Below are 22,345 nucleotides of genomic sequence, written 5' to 3' on the forward strand. Positions count from 1 at the left end.
AGTGGAAGCCCCAGGATTTAGACCTGGGTGAGTGGACTCTGGCTTTCAAGCACAGGAGGGTAAAGGAATCTCCTGTCTGGGAGATTTATTTGAGGGAGAGATCTTGATGTCTTTAAATCAATTAGGTCAGAAATATGGAATCCCTAATAGGGACTTTTTCCAATACTCCCAGGTTTGGGATTACATACAGAAGACGACCACGCTCTGGGCCCAACCCTACAAGTCGGATATAGAAAGAAAAGTGCTCCGGTGCGGGGACGCGTTCGCAGTTAGTACCATATATCATCTGCAGAGAGGGAATGCCTTGGGGAATATGGAAAGACACCATGAGATTTGGAATCAGGAGTTTGGGGAAGAAATCTCATCAGAAACATGGAAGGATATATGGGGGAATGTTAAGAAAATTTCAATATGCAATAAAGCATAAGCAATGCAATTTAAGATCCTCCACGGGGCCCATATGACACTAGAGAGGTTAGCAATGTTTAAAAAAGGATCTTTTCCAAAATGTCCCAAATGTTAAATCAACACTGGCACCCTTACACATTGCTTTTGGTCCTGTTGCAAGATCCACGGATACTATGGTGCCATTGTGAATGAGCTGGTGAGGATCCTGGGAATGGAAGGAACAGGGAAGATCCAGTATACCTCTTTTTGGGACTACCAAATCTTCCCTCTTTGGACGAGTACAGGAAGAGGGTATTCAATATTCTTTACAAACTGTGAGGAAGAACATCCTAATGAATTGGATATTAGAAAAGCCTCTAGGTCTTGCAGGGTGGCACAGACTTGTGATGAAGCACATCCCTCAAGATTACCGTGTCGTCCTATTCAACACACCCCCCCCACCACTTCAGTCGAAGCAAAACACTCAGTGTAGTTTTACCTCCAACTTTATTCCAGGCCTTGGAGGGAGAGAGAATGATCTCCCATGAGCACAGAGACGTGAGCTCACAGTTTTCTCTGGAAGAGCAGTTTCTCAATAGATTATATGGTCATTTTACAGGAGAAGCATCCAGATAAGGCAACGTACATATTAATTGAGTCACCGTTACAATCAGCGAGTGTCAACAGTAAAGATTAAACCATCTGCTGTTACACAATGAATAAATGACTTTACATAATGAATATTTTCACCTTGTTAAACTGACCTCATATACTGAATGCTACCTCATCTTGTTAAATGGCTCTACATAATGACTGGTTGTCCACCTTGTTAACCCAATAACCTTGCCTCCAGAACACCATTGTTAACTGCAAGTTCTTATCTGATCTGAGTCATGCTCAGCTGAACCTTTTGTTTCGCAAAACTCAAAACTTAACTCTTTTCCTGCCTGCTTATACCAGATATACATTCTCAACCTGACAAGTATAATGTGCCATGGAATGGAGCAATTTTAGAAGGCATAGTGGTCCCATTTGGGGCCTAGTAAGTATGGGTGTAATAACTGTGGCTTCCGTGGACGGAAGCTTTGGTGGTGGTGCAGTGAGTGGAGTAATGTAATATAGCACTGTGTGGTGTAATTTAATTTTAGTGAATGGTCATTTATTTTGTTTAATTTGAGTTTATGCTGAGTCGGGCTAAGTTAATTAAATGAGGCGACTGTATCTTGAACAGTAGGCAGCTTATTGTTACTGTTACTGTAATAATATAATAGTACGATATTATAGCTACTTTTCTGTACTTTTGTACTTTGATAACTTTTGGGGTTTTTTTGTAAAAAAAAGTGAAGAAAATTTTTAATAAATATATACACAAAAAAAAACACAAGCTTACTCATATATAATGTCCTGAAGAAGGGCTCATGCCAGAAATGTTGATTCTCCTGCTCCTTGGATGCTGCCTGACCTGCTGCGCTTTTCCAGCAACACATTTTCAGCCCTACTCATATATAATATGTACATTAAAAAGCCACAAGCTTACTCAATTAAGCGCATGCTAGGGCAAAGCTCAGATAAAAGTCCAATAGCTCTCAAGAGTATCATATAAAAAGGAATGACAGACATAGGTCAAGAAAATGGAAATGTTCTATAAATGCAACTACTGGCTGATAAGAGAAGCACAAAAACAGCCTGATATACCATACTTTTTCTGTAGAAGCTATTGTAAAATCACTTAAGATGATGTTTAAGACAGGTGAAATGCAAGCACTTTTTCATCTATCTGTCTTTGTATCTCATTTTCCAAACATAAGACTGATGCACGAATGATCAACGAATTTGCATTATAATCTAGTCAAAGTGCAGATGGCGATTAAACATAATATGCTAGTGTTGAAACATTTTAAGTGACAATGCAAAAGCAGACCCTTCAGTCCAATCTGACAATCCCAAACTATGCTAGTCCCACATGCCTGTGCTTGGCCCATATCCCTCCAAACATTTCTTATTCTTGTACTTTTTAGAATATCTTTTTAAATGTTGCAACTGTACCCGCATCCACCACTTCTTCTGGAAGTTCACTAAACACAAACCATTCTGCCAAAAAAAAATTGCCTCTCATATCTTTAAATATTTCTCCTCTCTAAAGCCGGTTGGAAACAGCCCCTATATCCATCGTTACAGCAAGAGCTTTTACTCTCAGATTGAAGTGTGATAGTTAGTTATTAGTTCGATGCCTAAAAAAAGGACAAACTAGAATTGCTAGTCTTAAAGGTACAGACTACAGATTCAAAAACACCAGCAACAGTTCTCCTTCAAGATCCTCCACTCCACGCTTGCAGCAATGCGCCGTCACCGAACCTCTCGACAGTCAGCCCTGCCTCAGCTGAGGGCCACACTCTCTCAGAATTGCAAAGGACCCACTCTGTACTACATCCTCAGGAGAATTCATACTCTCAACAAACAGTATTTCAATTCCATCTTGAAAATCAAAAACTAAGTACAACAAACTTTTATCCACCCACCTCCATAACCAGCGCTCCTCAAACATTCCAGAAGACTCCCCTGGCCTCGGAAACGCCATTAGCCATGCGGCTGACGCAGCTACCACCCCCACGCTGAGTGATGATGTCACTTCCGCCCACATCATGGCCACTCCCACAGCCACTTCCGGCCCTCACATCATCGATGATGCCACATGCTCAGTGACTCCCGCCACCCCTACTGCCATGATCACCACCACTTCGGCCTCCACCAGCGCCACTCACCTGCATTCTGCTGACACGCCCCCCACAGACCCCACTGTCACTATCCCCACACCCCAGAACCCCGAGGGGAACACTACCCCTGCTCATGACTCCACCCCCATTCCCCCCACCATCACACCCACTCCAGTTACAGGTTCCGCCCCCACTCCCAGCTCCACACCCACACCAGATCCCAGCTCCCGGCCCTGCCGAGTTTTCACCATCCCTCCAGACCTCCCACTCACTGAGGACGAACGATCAGTCCTCAGCAAAGGACTCACCTTCATCCCCCTCCGTCCACGCAATGAATTTAATACACGACGTGACATCGAACAATTCTTCCGTCGCCTCCACCTCCGAGCTTACTTTCACAATCAGGACTCCCGCCCACCTTCTGAGGACCCCTTCACCCATCTCCAACACACTGCATCCACCTGGACACCCCGCGCTGGCCTATTACCTGCCCTCGACCTCTTCATTTCCAACTGCCGCCGGGACATTAACCCCCTCAACCTGTCGTCCCCCCTCCCCCACTCCAACCTCTCACCCTAACAACGCGCAGCCCTCCAATCCCTCTGCTCCAATCCCAACCTCACCATCAAATAAAGGGGGCGCAGTGGTAGTCTGGCGCACTGACCTCCACACCGCTGAAGCCAAACGCCAACTCGAGGACACCTCTTCCTACTGCTCCCTCGACCATGACCCCACCCCCCATCACCAAACCATCATCTCCCACACCATACAGAACCTCATCACCTCAGGAGATCTCCCACCCACAGCTTCCAACCTCATAGTCCGGGAACCCCGCACTGCCCGGTTCTACCTCCTTCCCAAGATCCACAAGCCTGACCACCCTGGCCGACCCATTGTCTCAGCATGCTCCTGCCCCACTGAACTCATCTCTACCTCCCTTGACACTGTCCTATCCGCCCTAGTCCAGGAACTCCCCACATACGTTCGAGACACCACCCATGCCCTCCACGACTTCCGTTTCCCCGGCCCCCAACGCCTTATCTTCACCATGGATATCCAATCCCTCTACACCTCCATTCGCCATGACCAGGGCCTCCAAGCCCTCCGTTTTTTCCTCTTCAGAGGTCCCCATCAGTACCCTTCCACTGACACTCTCATTCGTTTGGCCGAACTGGTCCTCACCCTTAACAATTTCTCCTTTGAATCCTCCCACTTCCTCCAGACCAAAGGCGTAGCCATGGGCACACGTATGGGCCCCAGCTATGCCTGTCTCTTTGTTGGCTATGTAGAACAGTTGATCTTCCGTAATTGCACCGGCACCACTCCCCACCTCTTCCTCCACGACATTGATGACTGCATTGGCGCCACCTCGTGCTCCCGCGAGGAGGTTGAGCAATTCATCAACTTCACCAACACATTCCACCCTGACCTTAAATTTACCTGGACCATCTCTGACACCTCGCTCCCCTTCCTGGGCCTCTCCATCTCCATTAGTGACGACCGACTTGACACTGACATTTTTTACAAACCCACCGACTCCAATAGCTACCTGGATTACACCTCTTCCCACCCTATCTCTTGTAAAAATGCCATCCCGTATTCCCAATTTCTCCGCCTCATCTGCTCCCAGGAGGACCAGTTCCACCATAGGACACACCAGATGGCCTCCTTCTTTAGAGACCGCAATTTCCCTTCCCACGTGGTTAAAGATGCCCTCCAACGCATCTCGTCCACATCCCGCACCTCTGCCCTCAGACCCCACCCCTCCAACCGTAACAAGGACAGAACGCCCCTGGTGCTCACCTTCCACCCTACCAACCTTCACATAAACCAAATCATCCATCGACATTTCCGCCACCTCCAAAAAGACCCCACCACCAGGGATATATTTCCCTCCCCACCCCTTTTCGCCTTCCACAAAGATCGTTCCCTCCGTGACTACCTGGTCAGGTCCACACCCTCCTACGACCCACCCTCCCATTCTGGCACTTTCCCCTGCCACCGCAGGAACTGTAAAACTTGTGCCCACACCTCCTCCCTCACCTCTGTCCAAGGCCCTAAAGGAGCCTTCCACATCCATCAAAGTTTCACCTGCACATCCACCAATATCATTTATTGTATCCGTTGCTCCCGATGTGGTCTCCTCTACATTGGGGAGACTGGGTGCCTCCTAGCAGAGCGCTTTAGGGAACATCTCCGAGACACCCGCACCAATCAACCAAACCGCCCCGTGGCCCAACATTTCAACTCCCCCTCCCACTCTGCCGAGGACATGGAGGTCCTGGGCCTCCTTCACCGCCGCTCCCTCACCACCAGACGCCTGGAGGAAGAACGCCTCATCTTCCGCCTCGGAACACTTCAACCCCAGGGCATCAATGTGGACTTCAACAGCTTCCTCATTTCCCCTTCCCCCACCTCATCCTAGTTTCAAACTTCCAGCTCAGTTACTGTCTCCTTGACTTGTCCGACCTGCCTATCTTCTTTTCCACCTATCCACTCCACCCTCTCTTCCTTGACCTATCACCTTCATCTCCTCCCCCACTCACCCATTGTACTCTATGCTACTCTCTCCCCACCCCCACCCTCCTCTAGCTTATCTCTCCATGCTTCAGGCTCACTGCCTTTATTCCTGATGAAGGGCTTTTGCCCGAAAAGTTGATTTCGCTGCTCGTCGGATGTTGCCTGAACTGCTGTGCTCTTCCAGCACCACTAATCCAGTATTTGGTTTTCAGCATCTGCAGTCATTGTTTTTACCTTAAAAGGTACAGCAGGCCCTTGTGGAAGTGAATTTAAGTTCCAAATTTAATGGAATAAATCTCTAGAACTGCAGGTATTTCAACAAAACTCGCAAATAAAATGAACAGCCCATCATGAAATACACTAATATCACATCAAATCAAAAAGGCAGCACTAAAAATTTGCTCTTTGCCATTCAATCACCTCTTAACTAAATTTAACATTGAGTGATCTCTCTCCCAAATGGGAATTATTCATATTTGAGGCCATAAATACAAAAAGTCTTGACCAACTCCAGTTCCAATTTGGAATCCAAATAGGTGTATGGACAATCAGTTGACAAAAATCAAGAAGAGAACTGCTGCATCTTTACCAATGCCCCACTAGAGCTCACTTAGAACAGACCAAGGGTCAAACCTGGAATCATCTTCAATTTTGTGGATAAATCATTCAATGGATAGATACTTACTACATTTAAGAAATTATATAATGCATGACAACACATTTTATTCCACTCAATGTACGGCATTATTGCAAATTGGACCTTTGCATTATACAAGATCAAATAAAGTTGAACATTCATTAATATTTCAACAGTTGTATTGATGGACAATTTCATGGTACCAATGTATTAAAGCAGCCAACTTTTAAATCTTGTAAACGATGGCTAACTAGGGCACCCTAATGAACCAGCTACCATTTCTGATCAAGGAAAAGCTAAATCTTTCATCAGACTGACGTGCATGGAAATCTTTCATCATTCAAAGATCCATTGAATGGAAGTACAGCTTATAATTGCAATATTTTTACTTCGCAATTCATTCCCGGTATGCAGATATTACAGTACAGCACTCAAATGAGAATTGCCCATTCTCAACTGCCCTCAAGGTGGTGTTGATTTATGCTTTCTTGAACCATAGTAGTCCTTACTAGATGTGAAAAATGTCGGACCAGCATGGTCCTATTGAATGGTGGAGCAGGCTTGAGGGGCAAAGCTTTCTACTCCTGTTCCTCTTACTTGTGCTATGGTCTCAGTTTTCGTGTGTCGGCCCTTCATCAGATGAAGGGGCTACGCTCCAAAAGGTTGAGACTTCAAATAAACCTGTTGGACTGTACATCACATCATCCTCCGCCATTTCCGCCACCTATAAACAGACCTCACCACCGGATATATTTCCCTCCCCACCTCTAAATGAGTTCTGGAGAAACCATTCTCTCCACAACTCCCTTGATAGGTCTACGCACCCCCACCAACCCAACCTCCACTCCCGGCACCTTTCCCTCCCACTGCAAGAAATGCAAAATGTGCGGCCACACATCCTCCCTTACTTCTATCCCAGGCACCAAAGGATCCTTCCACTTCCGACAGATTTACCTATACTTCCACTCGTATCATTCACTGAGCCCATTCCTCTTAATGAGGTCTCCTCTACACTGGGGAGACAGGACGCCAACTTGCAGAACGTTTCAAAGATCATCTCTGGCTCATACACTAAAGAATCTCACTGCCTGATGGCCAAACATTAACTCTCCTTCCCACTCCACCAGTGACATGCAAGTCCTGGGTGTCCTCCACCACCAAACCCTAACTATCCAATGGCTGGAGTGAGAACACCTCATCTTCTACCTTGGACCCTCCAACCACATGGGATCACCAGTTTCCTAATGTCTCCTCCCCCCACCTTATCCCAGATACAACATTCCAACCTCAGCACCACCCTCTTGAAGTCCTACTGGTTCATCTTCTTTCCCCACCTATCTGTTTCATCCTCATCTCCAACCTATCACCTTCATCCCCACCTTCCCCTACCTATCACATTCCCAACTACCTTCCCCCAAGCCCCACTACCCTCCCAATTATCTTTCAGCCCCCTTGGGCCGCAAGTCTCGTTCCTGATTAAGAACTTATGCTCAAAACATCGATTCTCCTGCTCCTCAGATGCTGCCTGAATGGTTGTGCTTTTCTAGCATCTGGTATTGTGTGACTTCTGACTTTGTCCACCCCAGTACCTCCACATCATGGTTAGTATATAGGAACACGGTGCTATCAGGTTGGGACTTCCAAGATTGCAACCCAGTAACCAGGACTAAACTGTAACTTATTTTCAAAGTCAGAAAGGTGTGCAACTTGGAAAGAAACTTCTAGTACCCAAGTGTCTTCTGCCTTCATCTAAATACGTGGCAGGAGTCACAGGTTTAGAATATGCTGTCGAATCAGCCTTGGCCAGATGATAAACTGCATCTGGTAGATGCTATAGAGGAGCCGGTGTCAGACTGGGGTGGACAAAGATAAAAACCACACCGCCAGGTTATAGTCCAACAGGTGTATTTGGAAGCACTAGCTTTCGGAGTGCTGTTCCTTCAGGTAGCTGTGGGACAGGATCATAAAGACAGAATTTATATCAAAAGATTAGAGTGTCATGCAACTGAAATGATATATTGAACAAACCTAGATTGCTATTAAGTCTTTCATCTTTTAGAATGGGTTACAGATTTCGGTTCATTAATATGTATATCCCAGAACTATGTTTAAGTCACACTCTCGAGATAACTTAATTTTTTATATTTTAAAAAATGGCATCTCTGCTCAGACAATGCATTAAAGGTGTTCGTTAGAGTCTGTCTATACCCCAAACTTAAGTCAGACTGGTCCTATTTCCAAAGTAGGAACTTATAAAATATTACTTGGATTGACTGTATTAACTGCCTGCAGGTTGCATGCTTTTTGAGCAAAATAGAATGTATCTGCAAATTAACCCCAGAGCAGGGGAGTAAGAGGAATGCATGCTTGGTAAAGTGTGCGCATGTGAATGTGATAGAGTATAAGCCAGTGAGAGAGAGAGAGAGAGAGAGAGAGAGAGAGAGAGAGAGAGAGAGAGAGAGAGAGAGAGAGAGAGAGAGAGAGAGAGAGAGAGAGAGAGCGCATGAGAGCGAGCGCATGTCTATGAGATTAGATTTGTGTGAGTGAGTGCGTGTGTATGAGAGAGAGTATCGTGTAGTGGGGTCACCCTCATGGGTTATGAGCGTGGCTATCAGCCTCTGCTCAGCCACTCTGTGTTGTTGTGTATCCCAAAATCCACCTTGGATGACAATCACCCAAAGATCAAAGGCCAAATAAATGTTCCCCCAACTGAGAGGGAACATCCCAGTCTAGCAATTGTTGTGCAGTGTCCATTCATCCATTGTCATAGCGTCTGCTTGGTCTCGCCAATGTACCGTGCTTCAGGGCATCCTTGCTTAAAGTGTATGAGATAGACAACGTGGGCAGAATCAAGAGTACCTGCCATGTACATGGTGGGTGGTGTCCCCACATGTAATGGTGGTATCCTTATCGACACTCTGACATGTCTTGCAGTGGTTATGACAGGGTTGCACAGTGTTGTGCCAATGTTGTCCTGAAGGCTGGGCAGTTTGCTGCGAACAATTGTTTAAGGTTTGGCAGTTGTTTAAAGGCGAGAAGTGGAGGCATAGGGGAAGTCTTGGTAGGTGCTAATCCTCATCAATAATGTGTTGCAGGCTGCAAAGAACATGGCGTGGTTTCTCCTCTCCCAGGAAGTACTGGACAACAAAGTGTACCTTATCATATACATCCCGTGTCCGTCTCCTGAGGTGGTCATTATGATTTCTCGGTGCGGCACGTCAGAACTGGTAATCGAGGAGTCGAATCATACCCTATTCTTATGAGGGGATCCTTGAGCACCTTCAGGTGTCCGTTGCATTCTTCCTCATCGGAAAGATCCTGTGTATGCGTAGGGCTTATCTGCAGGGAATGGCTGCTTTAATATGTCTGGGGTGGAAGCTAGAGAACTGCAGGTTATCCACGGATTTGCGGTGGAGTGAGGTGCTTGTCCTTGACAGAGATGCGTACCGTATTCCAGTTACCAGTAAAGTGCATGCATGTCTACACATATGTAGAAAAGTTAATAGGCATACCAGCAGGTGGTCAGGCCATCTACTGGGGGTATTTGCATGTACAAGTCAAACATATGTATGTAAATATCAGAAATAAATATACACACACAGTATATATAGTTATCAACACTCAATTTAACGATTTGAAACTCTCGTTGCGCAAATATATTCTGGTGCGCATAACGCAAGCATTGTATTTGAATCAAAAATGTGCAAACCAAGCCCTTTAAGGCTGCATATATGGTCAGGAAAAGATCCCTGAAAAACTATGGTTGACTTATACATGAGGTATATGAAAAATACCATACTTTTTGACCAAAATAAGAGGTTGACTTATACATGAGATTGACCTATACAGGAGAATATTTGGTATTAACTGCACATTATCCCAGGATTATATTTGAATGTAAAGAAAACCTCCAGTCTCTTTTCTCTACTGCAAGTCATCTTAAATCACAATTGCCATGCAAGGAGCTCATGAATTTCATTGTCACAGCGATCAAGACAATCCAATAGCAGCCAGATCTCTCCCTCCCTTCCATTAACTCAACTGGTCAAATGTTTTGATGCTCGTCCAAGCTTAACCCTTGAACTCACATCTCTCCTATCCCTGAAGTGATCCTGTCCACAGGATCCACCTCCAGCTCCTAATCAAGTAAGATTCCCTCCTAGGTCCCAATGTAACCCAATATTATAAATGCTTCTCTTTTTAGGTTAGAAATCACACAACACCAGGTTATAGTCCAACAGGTTTAATTGGAAGCACACTAGCTTTCGGAGCGACGCTCCTTCATCAGGTGATTGAAGGAGCGTCGCTCCGAAAGCTTGTACTTCCAATTAAACCTGTTGGACTATAACCTGGTGTTGTGTGATTTTTAACTTTGTACACCCCAGTCCAACACCGCCATCTCCAAATCATCTCTTTTTAAGTGTTGCCTCTCTTTCCTTTAAATTTGCTTGCCTTTATTCTCTCCTCAAACAACTAAACCTTGACCTTTGTGACCTTATGAAGTGTTGCCCCATCTCTAATCTCTCTTTCCTCTACAAAGTCATTGAACCTGATGTCACTTCCAAATTTAGTTTCCATCTTCTCCAGAAACACGTTTGAATCATTCCAAACAAGTTTCCACTCCACAGTATTGAAAATCTCACACATCACCATGATATCCTATGTCTGTGACAAAGATAAATTTTCCCTCTTCGACCTGCCTATAGTCTTTTCGGCACAGTTGACCAAACCATCCTTCTCTTCCAATGCTTCTCCATCACCATCTGCCAGATAGGAAAGGCCATACCATCTTCCATCCTTATCTAATCATATCCAGGGAATCACTTGCAATGGTTTTTCTTCCCATCTCCCGATTAACCCTGCCATTCTAAAGAATTTGTTCAGTGCTTTCTCCTGTTTCTTATTCACATGATGCCCCTTAACATCCTAAAGTACATTAATTTTCACCTTCAGTTCTGTCTTATCACCACCCTCTTAACTCCTCCACTTTTACTGTATTATCAGAAAACGAACCCAAATTCCAGTATTGGATGAAAGAAAATGTTCAGTTAAACACTAAGAGTGAAGTCATTGCTTACGGTCCCTCATCTTAACTCCACTCATTAGCTGCCAACTCTCTTCCCCTCCCTGGCAACAGTTTGAGGTTAATATGTATGATTGCAACCTTACTGAGACATTTGACCATGCAATCAGGTTTTAATCTTATATTCATACTTTTACTAACCAAGACTGCCTATTTTCATCTCATGACTTCACCTACTGCTGAGATTCTCATTCATATCAGTTACCTCTAGACATTCAAAGCACTCACAGCTGATGACTTAAATTCTCCATTTGTAATCTAGCCACCTAAAGTTCTATCACAAACGACAGAAAATTGATGGAATAGCTCAGATCTGGCAGCATCAATAGAAAGAAATCAGAGTTAACATTTTGGGTCCAGTGATTCTTCTTCAGTTGACTGATTTCTCTCAGCCATACCAGTAGCAGCTCTTCCAGTAATTTCGGTTTTTGTTTGATTTCCAGCATCCACAATTTTTTTTAAAAATCAAAAACTCTATTGCTGGTGTCTACAACCAGTGCTTGCTATGTTAACTCTGTTCAAAAAAAACCTTCCTTCCAAATCCTTCCACAGACGAGTTCCTTCACTTTTTAAAAAAATTATTCACTCGTGGACTGTGGGCATTGCTACTGGCCAGCATTCACTGCCCATCCCCAGTTGCCCCAAGAAGGTGGCAGTGAACTGTCCTCTTGAATCGCTGCAGCCCACATGTTTTAGGTTGACCCACAATGCCCAGGATTGGCACTCCAGGATTTTGGCTCTGATAGTGAAGGAATGACAATATATTCCCAGTTAGGATGGTAAGTGACTTGGAGAGGAACTTGAAGGTGATCTTCCCATGTATCTGCTACTCTTGTCCTTCTAGATGGAAATGGTTATGGGTTTTGGAAGGATCTTTGGTGATTTTCTGCAGTGTATTGTGAAGATAGTATATACTGCGGAGTGTCAGTAGTGGAGAGAATAGATGCTTGTGGATTTGGTGCCAGTCACGCAGGCTGCTTGGTCCTGGATGGTGTCAAGCTAGAGTGTTGTTGGAGCTGTAGCTACCCAGGCAAGTGGGGAGTTTTCCATCAAATTCCTGATTTGTGTCTTACAGATAGTGGACAAGCTTTGGGGAGACAGGTAGTCAGTTACTCGCCACAGCATTCCTAGCCTCTGACCTGCTCTTGTTGCCACTGTGTTAATGTGGAGAGTCCAGTTCAGTTTCTGTTCAATGGTAACACTCAGGATGTTGATGGTGGGGGATTCAGTGATGGCAACACCACAATGTCAAGGGGCAGTAGTTAGATTGCCTCTTATTGGTGATGGTCATTGCTTAGGGCTTTTGTGTGATGTAAATGTTACTTGCCATTTGTAAGCCCAAGACTGGTAATTATAGAGTCAGAGATATACAGCATGGAAACAGACCCTTTGGTCCAACACATCCCTGTCAAACAGACAGCCTAAATAAATCTTGTCCCATTTGGTCCAAGTTCCCCTAAACCTTCCTATTCATTTACTCATCTGGATGGGAATTAAATGTTGTAATTGTGCCATCCTCCTCCACTTCCTCTAGCACTCACCACCCTGTGCATGAAAAGGATGTTGCTTAAGTCCCTTTTAAGTCTTAATCCTCTCACCTTAAACCTATGCCCTCTAGTTTTGGACTCTCTAATACCAGGTAAAAGCCCTTGTCTATTTACCATATCCATGTCCTTCATGATTTTTATAAACCTCTGATTTTATAAAGTCATCCCTGAGCCTCCAATGCTCCAGGAATACAGCCCCAGTCTATTCAGGCTCTCCCTATATCTCAAACCCTCCAACATCTTGCAGCATCCTTGTAGATCTTTTCTGAACCCTTTCAAGTTTCACAATATCCTTCCTACAGCAGGGAGACCAGACTTGCACACAGTATTCCAGTCGTGTCCGAAACAATGTCCTTGTCCAGATCTTCTTGCATTTGAATACGGACTGCTTTACATCTGAGGAGTTGTGATCAGTGCTGAACATTGTTGACTGACGACTGCGCACCCCCACTTCTGACCTTTTGATAGAGGAAAGGATATTTTTGGTGTACCTGAAGATAGTTGGATCTAATACACTACCCATCTCCTTAGAGATATCCTGGAGTTTAAATGACTGACTTCCACAACCATCCTCCTGTGTGCCAGGCATGAATCTAACAAGCCAATATTTTGTCCCTTGATAACCAATGATTCCAATTTTGCTGGAGCCCTTGATGCCACACTCTGTTGAATGCAGCCTTGATGTCATCAACTGTCACTCTCACCTCACTTCTGGAAATCAGCTCTTTTGTCCGCATTTGAACCAAGGCTGTATTAAGGTCTGGAGCTCGGTCACACTATCAGAACCAAAACTGGGCTTCACTGAACAGGTGCTGCTTGATACCACTAGTGATGACAACTACCATCACTTTACTGATGATCAAGAGTAGACTGATGGGATATTAATTGGTTGCATTGGACTTGTCCTGCTTTTTACGTACAGGGCATAGCTGGGCAATTTTCCACATTAAGTAGATGGCAGTATTATAATCTACTTGTTACAATAGCAAGTGGATGGAATTACTGGAAGAAGTTGGGTTGGGGAGTAGCAAGTTCGAGATCACGAGTCTTCAGTACTATTGCTGGAATATTGGCATGGCCCATAGTCTCTACAGTTTCTAGTGCCTCCAACCTTGTTTTGCCGTCATCTGGAGTGAACAGAATTTGAAGACTGGTATCTATAATGCTTGGAATCACTGAAGGAGGCCAAAATTCACTTGGCACTTCTGGCTGAATGCTTTAGCCTTATCTTTTGCATTGATGTATTGGGCTCTTCCATTATTAAGGATGGGGATATTTCTGGAACCACTTCCTCCAGTGAGTTGTTTGCCTCTCTGATCTTCTCTAGACCCACTACATTCACATAGAATACATAATTCAGAAAAAAGTATGACTTTTTGAGCATCTCCAGTTTTAATTGCTTCACTAATGGGATCAAATTCCTGGGAGTTTCTTCAGGGTTCCTTGCTTATTCTCACTAACTCTTTTATTACATGATACAATCACACAACAATATCTTTTGTTGTTGTTTGTGTTATAGCACTTCCTGCAGGTAGGCAAGATTACACAAATATCAAATGAAAAGACTCAGTAAATTGTAACAGCTCATCTGATTTCAAGACAAAGCCCAATCAGATCAAAACAGCATGTTAAATATGAACCAATGCAAGAATAAAAAGCTTCTTTTCCAAAGGAATACAATTACTTGGCAACATATGGCTTGTACAATAATGTTTCAAACAAAATCAGAACAGAGAAACCTGGAAAGTGGGTACTGTTACAACCAAGATGGGAAGAGTGCACTTTTGTTCTCTAGTCCCACGACTCCATGATTTTACTCAGTTCCTAATATGGTCAACTGTATCCTCTCATTATTAGGACCATATATATTTGTATTTGGAGAATGTTGTACAGAAAAAACAGTTTTATTTTTAAAAGAAATGTGGAACTTTGCGAAATTCACTTATTTGATTATGCAATAGCATATAATTTCTAGAGAAATTGGATCAAAAAACTTTTCAAACTTGAGCTGGCACCAAGTGTCGTTGGATTAAAACTGCCCGGCAACAAAATCTGGAAGATGTTGAGTTGGAGTTCATCATAGAACCGAGAAGACAGCAGTTACACTCAGACCTCTAAACATCTGAAAACCAATCTTTCTTGCCTGGATCAAAAGAAAACTAGCAGTAAAAGACACTGACTAGAGCTTCCAATTCATGCAACAACTTAGGTACAAATGACCAGCCAACGAATATCGTACAGTTGATGCTGCGCTATAATTGACAACAAACTTGTGAGAAAGTCGCCTCATTCTGCTGACTGCAGTTGGATTCTTGATCTACAGAATTTGTTTTTTGACTACATTTTCCACCAACTGTCTTGTTTCCCCTCTTTATGTAGGAATGTGTTGGGATTTTTAAAGAGGGTATCTTTTAAATTTGCATATTAGTAACTAATTATTTGGTTTTGCCAATCATTACGAATTAATCCTTGAGCAAGACGTTAGTTTTTATTTCTTGTTTATTGACGCAACCTAGTGAGAATTTTTCCTGGTCAGTCAGTCAGTCAGGTTAAGTTAACCATTTTAGTGATTAAACTGGTCATTTATGCTTTTGCGACAGCTCATGGAATAGCAGGACTTTATTTTCAGCAATATTTCCCATCTGTTATCGCACCAAGTTAAACTAAAAATTTTCTTTTAAAATCTATTTTTAATAACCACAAAATTGATTTATTATGGCACAACATTTATTCCAATAGAGTTGGAACGTTCAGATCTGGCATACGTAGACAGGCCACAAGACACATCCAGTTGTTTCTAGGATCTTGGCAGATGCAACTCACTCAGGAAACAATATTGAGAAGTCTTCCAGTCACAACAGATGACATTCAGGTTTCACATTGAATTCGCAATGATGTGGCTTCAGAAACAGGAGAGATGAGCTTTGCAGGCTAGTCTTCAGTAGATTTCCCCAAATAAAAATTAAGACAAACTCCAACTACCTGCAGAACACTCTTCAAACAAGACAGCTGCGACACACATAAAATTACTTCCAGAAAATGATCTCAACAATTGCTGAAATTATACGGTTCCAAGAAATGTTCATTCAAAAGTTTCAATGTGTAGCTTCACTGATCCTTTACAAAACAAAATATCCAGGTATGTCCAAAGAATTTGAAATAAATCTATTTTTCTCAATTCTTCAAAATGAAAGCCCTCAAAACTATTAAACATAAAGCCTTCATAACATGAACAGCAATTTTAAAGTTTCCATACAACCAAAAGTGGCAAATACTTTGAAGTTAACATTAGTCTTCCCTTTCGTTATTTTCTATTACTAGGAGAAAGTGAGGACTGCAGATGCTAGAGATTAGAGCTGAAAAATGTGTTGCTGGAAAAGCATAGCAGGTCAGGCAGCATCCAAGGAGCAGGAGAATCGACATTTCAGGCATAAGTCCTGAAGAAAGGCTTATGCCCAAAACATCGATTCTCCTGCTTCTTGGATGCTGCCTGACCTGCTGCGCTTTTCCAGCAACACAATTTTCAGCTCTGATCTCCAGCATCTGCAGTCCTCACTTTCTCCTAGTTGATTTTAACCTACTGCGAATCCTCTTGCAAGGATGCCTTCCTTGAAGAAGCTCTCCTCCTCCCTCTACAAGGATCTCAGTGAGTCCCTCTCTCACTGCACCCCCCAGGTTTTAAATATTGATTCCTGAAGGGCTTATGCCCGATTCTCCTGCTCCTTGGATGCTGCCTGATCTGCTGCACTTTTCCGGCAACACATTTTTCAGCTATTTTCTATTACTGCCAAGATTGTGGACCAATACATTTCTGCAAAGTCAAAGTCAACAAACAACTGCAGCATTTTAGTTTTATATTCAGGTTGCACACGCAAAACAGGATGAAGTCCATACAGTACAAAGGACATGACCATATTGGATCTGATGCACACTATGCCTGTGTAAAAGGAGAAAAAGATGTCGCCAATTAGCTAAGGGTGCCTGCACTGCCATCTGGAATAACCTATTTCCAATTTCCAATAATAGACTAAGATTAGATTCATCTAAAGTTCCAATAGATGATTAAATGAAATAGCAATCAGATAATCATAAGCAGTTTTGGCAAGGTAAAATTAAATTAATCTGCATGATTTTCATCTCATTTGTGACTGCCGCCTCAGGCCCCACTTACATGAGTTTAATATATAGTAACCTTCTGTCTGTTCCACAAGTACCAAGGACAGGGCAGTGTTTCCTCAGGGCCTGCTTTTTATCTCCTTTCTGGGTCTCTGTCTCCTTCATCCATTTTCTATTTTCTTTAAACCTTGTCATGGTCACACAGGATGTTGAAAGTTCGACTCAAGGTGGTCATCCCAATTCCAGAGAACATAGAATATTCCAATCAAAGGGAAGATTATTTAAGATAACTGTTCACCTTCTCCAATGACAGATTCCCTTACCTCCCATCCTTGCTGCTCCACCAATCATATTTCTGTATCTGGAGAATCAACAATAGCAGGGGGAGCATGTCACTGGAAAACAAGATCAACAATAATTGGGGCGGCACAGCTGGCTCAGTGGATAGCACTGCTGCCTAGCAGCACCAGGGTCCCAGGTTCGATCCCAGACTCGGGTGACTGTCTGTCTGTGTAGAGTTTGCACACTCCACACCAGTGTTTGCTTGGGTTTCCTCAGGGTGCTCCAGTTTCCTCCCACAGTCCAAAGATGTGCAGGTCGAGTAAATTGCCCATAGTGTTAGGTGCATTAGTCAGAGGGAAATGGGTCTGGGCGGACTGGTAGGGAATCTAATCTAAAATATCAAATTGACAGAATTTGTAAGTGGTGTAGCAACTCCTCTCTGATCTGTACCCCACATTTACTCTCTACTCCACTAAATAAACTGGACATTGTTTTCCCACTCCTTTGTCTCTGATTCTCCAAACCCTTACTGGAGTAGTATGTATCGGACAGGAGTAAAGTTTTTAAATTTATCACCATCTTTATTTTCTCTTGGGTTACTAGCTATGTTTCAGAAGCTAATTCACTAGTTATGCCTGTTCAATTTGTACTCTACTCCTTCAGTTGCCAGGCAGCAGGCTCTGGAATTCTCTTTTTACCGCTTTACTTCACTTTTCTCCCTTAAAACACTCCTTCAGCAGCTCCCACTTCAATCATGCTTTTGGTTATCCGACCAAATACTCCCACCATTTGGCTAGGTGTTTATACAGTATTCCGAAGCTACAGCATTTTATTACCTTAAACAGTTACACTAATTGTTACTGACTGCCAAAATGTCCTGCGCTGGAAAATCTTATTCAGATAACAGGCTAGAGAATCTTATTCAGGTAGCAACATACACTATAACATCAGACTCCAAAGCAAAGTAATACCATCTCTAAACCAATATATTCTAATTATGTAGCTACTAAGAGACGTTCAGTTTTCAGTTATAATTTCTGATGACAGATGTTACAACGTTCACAATAAGAAACAAAACCAATCCAGGTCTGATTATACCAAAACTAGAAGTCGCTTCAGAAATTCAGCAGGTCAGACAGCGTCTGTGGGGAAAAAAAGCAGAGTTAACATTTTGAGTCCAATGAAGAGTCACCAGACTCAATATTGGCTCTGCTTTCTTCTTGCAGATCCTGCCAGATCTGCTGCCCTTCTCTAGCAATTTGTCTTTTTGTTTCAAATCCCCAGTATCTGCAGTTCTTTATTTTATTTTAGGTATGATTATACTTTGGGGCAAAAATAGCAGTGCAATTCTTCATTAAAGGAATGCTCAGAATTTCTGAATGTATTACTTTTGAACTCAATACTTTATGCAAATATGCAAACGATTAACAACAAAATTCACTCATCACAAGAACCAGAATGATCAAACCCCAACAAATATGTGCAGCCAACAATTCTGAAATTCCATTTAACTAAATTCAGAACACAGGATATAGCAGAACCAAGGTAAAAATCAATTTAAGTACCTTTTTTGTTCAAATTTTTTTTATGGCAGCAAAGCTGAGATACCTTTCTTCTGACAACCTGCCAGCACTTACTATCCATGTTTACAAATGAAGAAAGAAAGGAGTTTTGAGAAGAGTTTTATCAGAGAGCAACTGGGATTGTATGAAAGTTGGGGAAAAAAAACACTTATGAAGGAAAGTGAGAGAAAAAAATTCTGGATGATGAATGGGCAAATATTTGTGCGCTGATCTGGAAATACAGAAAAGGCTCTCTTGTAAAAGTGAGCTCAAGGAACAAACACGGCAGACAAGTCTGACATAAACTCAGGGTGAACTCTAGTCTGTACTTTTTAAAATATTTATCAAAATTTATCGCGAGAATAATTTATCAGCCACGATCATAAATGATGGATCAGGCGCAAAGGGGCAAATGGCTTACTCATGCTCCTAGTTTCTATGTTTCTGCAGAATGGATTTTTTTTTTAAATCAAAACAGTCAATTCAAATCCTTTTTATATTAATGCACCCCTCACTATTTCCGATAGCATTGTTATTGAATGCTGATGACTTTGCCTGTAGCTGCCTAGGTCCTAATTAGCTCCAGAATGCCATCCACATACCTCTCAGTCTCTCTCCTCCTTCCTCTAAAAGTCTTTAAAACTACCTGTATGTGCAAGCATTTGGCAATCTGATCAAATACCTTGTGGCTCAGTGCAATCTTTAGTTTTATAATGCTTGGGATGATTCAAATTAAAGATGTCATATAAATAGCATTTATCACTGTTCTTCTAATTTGTCTGACTGCTTCACCAAAAGTGTCAAGCCAAGAGGTAGCCTGACTGTGGATTCCCACGAACAACCATGCCTCATGGAAGTGGCATCCTTCAACAGAGTTGGTAAGTATGAGTTTATTCAACATACCAATTTGATTGTGTTCTCAAAGTCATATGCATACACACTTATTTGAATAGATAAACCCACTGCTGCACTTTCGCCTGCCAAGTTGAGTGTTGAAACAAATGAGAACAAGCTAACCAAAACTAAATAAGTAACAGACTGAAATTGAACATGCAATCTTCTGGATCTGAACATTTTCATTCGAAACCAATAGTACATTTGCCAACTGAGCATAAAGGAAAATATTCAACTCTTGGGACACTTAGGCAAACTGGTGTTACATTCAATATCAACTTTGACCCATAATTCTTCAGAAATGACACCGAAAACAACTATCTTTTCAGCAAGGAAGGTTGTTTAAATTCACCAATTTCTTAGTATAAACTGGCTACTGACATTGCAAGTTATTTTTACACATAGTAAGTGTTTCCTCAGTAAATTCAAAATCAACTCTCCCAAATTAAAACATTAATCGCATGAAAATGCATTCATATTCAACTGTACTTTTAACTGGACATTTATGCCAGCTATAATTCTTGCTTCCTTCAGGGTTCAAATCAATCAATTCTCGTACCACGTTGCTAATTTTATTTCGCTTTTATATACTATTTTCTGTCTCTTGTTGTCACTGTACTTTGCAAAGTCCTTTTCCATGTTTTTGGTTTTTCTGGCAAGATTCATAGAAATATTTTCACTTTTTTAATTCCCCGCTGTACTTCGTTATCTGACAACACAAACCTGAACACTACACTGGGCCAACAGTTCAACTGTGACATTTTGCTTTTATCTGAATATTGTAACCTACTTCTCGCAATCATTATCGTGCCCGCGGTAAGACGTGCGTCACCATGCAGATCGATCACTACTGTATACACAGTATTCGATTTTTTATGCCCATCTCAATCTTCCTCAAAACGACTCAAAAACGCAGAAATTTAAAAATGTCTCTCAGTCTTGCCAGTTTCCGATTATATAACACTCTCGCAGATTAAACCCCAATCCGAATCAACTGCTCTATTTCATTAATGTTTTATGGCTTCCCCTCCATCTCTCTACATGTTATTTCAGATTTAGCTGTGGGGTCAATGATCAACTGCAATTATGATCAATTATGTTATCCTCCACTTGCACGCATTTAAAAGCTAATGGGAGGGGCAATATCATGATCTGGGAAAAATCGTTTTAATATCAATGCAGTAAATGATCAATGCGATTAGAAAGCAATATTCAAGATGCGGATTTATGTTGTTTTAAGATACCCACCAGTTGCAACAACCCTAATTCCGAAACCGATCCCCACAGGTGAAAACACTGGTTTTATTTTGCCCATTTGGGACTCTCTGACCTGCAAAGCTGAGTGTTGGCATACTGCCGAAACCCCACAATCTTTCATTTTTACAGAATGTGTATTATTCCCCATTCGCTTTTACCTTGGGGCGGGTGGGGGAGACTGGATCAGCGGGAGTCATTCCCAAGCAACCCAGCTGCTCCAAGGGATTGAAGGAAATAAAGGGGCCGCGGTCTGTCACCGCATTGAAGCCACTCAACGGGGCTCCTGTCTCTCAGTGGCTTAAAGGGAGTTTGTCCTGACCTGAATTAGTCACTCAGACCAAGGTGAGATGGTCTGACATTCGTTTTTCACCACATAGACATTTTATACATTTTAATAACTGTCTCCATCTTGCTCGCAGTTATTAGACTGCGTCAAAGTCCGGGAGTGGTTGGTGCCTCGGGCCAAGCAGGGACACAGCCTGTCAGTGAATTGCAGTATTTCTCCCGAGTCGTGGTTCCTGTCAAACGGACACACAAGCAATAACCGACAGGTCGGGAGGTTAGCTTTGGGTGCGGGAGTGGCTCACCTCCTGTTCGTTCTCCCCAGGCTCGGCTGAAACCCCGATCTCAGTTGGTAGCTCCACCAGGTCGGTCACTCTGATTAGGCCGTCGTGCAGGAAAAGCGTCTCCTCTTTCACCGAGAGCCACTGGGCCGAATCGGCCGCAGCTGCGGCCGCCACTGCAGCCGCCGCCGCCATGGCTCCCGAGGGCCGGCGCCAACACACGGACAGCGCGCTACCGCCTCACACCGCCGCCATTGCAACCCGTCGATCTCTTCAGCCCCTCAGCAGGGAAATGTTTATAACAGAGGGAGAGAAAATGGGGGGGGGGGGGAGAACACCCCAGCAACCAGAAAGGGGAGGAGAGCGGGCGGGGCAACTGAGGGGGGGGGGGAGCTCAAACACAGTCAACCCCTCCGAGGATAAACTGCCGAGAGGGTTGCTGGCGGCCGCTTGGATAGGGCTGGGTCTTGGTCCCTCACTCAGTGACAGTCGGAGCGGCGCCGCTTTCACACCCAGCGGCCGTCAGCGCTCACACTGACGCCATATTGGACAGATAAGGGACAGTCCCCAAAATGCACCGCGTCACGCACGGCGGCGCGCACAGCCGGCAATCCACCAGCAGGGGGCAATGGCCAGTCGGGGCTCTTCCACCAGCTGGGGCTTCACCCACTGCAGAAAGGCTGACACCCGGGATGTCGGGCAGGGTTGTACCGGGGGCGGGGTACTTCATCATTGGCATGGTTTCACGTGGGGGAAAAAAAGGAATCCAGGAGAGCTACTCAT

The 22,345-nt window shown here is 43.5% G+C and overlaps 1 protein-coding gene across 2 annotated transcripts in view; it reads right to left on the reverse strand.

Moving 5' to 3' along the window:
* Positions 1-22,116, reverse strand: part of LOC140488149 (probable E3 ubiquitin-protein ligase HECTD4) — a 291,859-nt gene extending 269,743 nt beyond the window's left edge. For both annotated transcript variants that reach the window (XM_072587982.1, XM_072587981.1), the window contains exon 1: positions 21,587-22,116. In XM_072587982.1, the coding sequence (XP_072444083.1) occupies positions 21,587-21,757 (171 nt within the window). In that variant the 5' untranslated portion in view covers positions 21,758-22,116. The remainder of the gene's footprint in view (positions 1-21,586) is intronic.
* Between the last annotated feature and the right edge of the window lie 229 nt (positions 22,117-22,345).

This window comes from Chiloscyllium punctatum, chromosome 17, assembly GCF_047496795.1.
Source record: "Chiloscyllium punctatum isolate Juve2018m chromosome 17, sChiPun1.3, whole genome shotgun sequence".
NCBI lineage: Eukaryota > Metazoa > Chordata > Chondrichthyes > Orectolobiformes > Hemiscylliidae > Chiloscyllium > Chiloscyllium punctatum.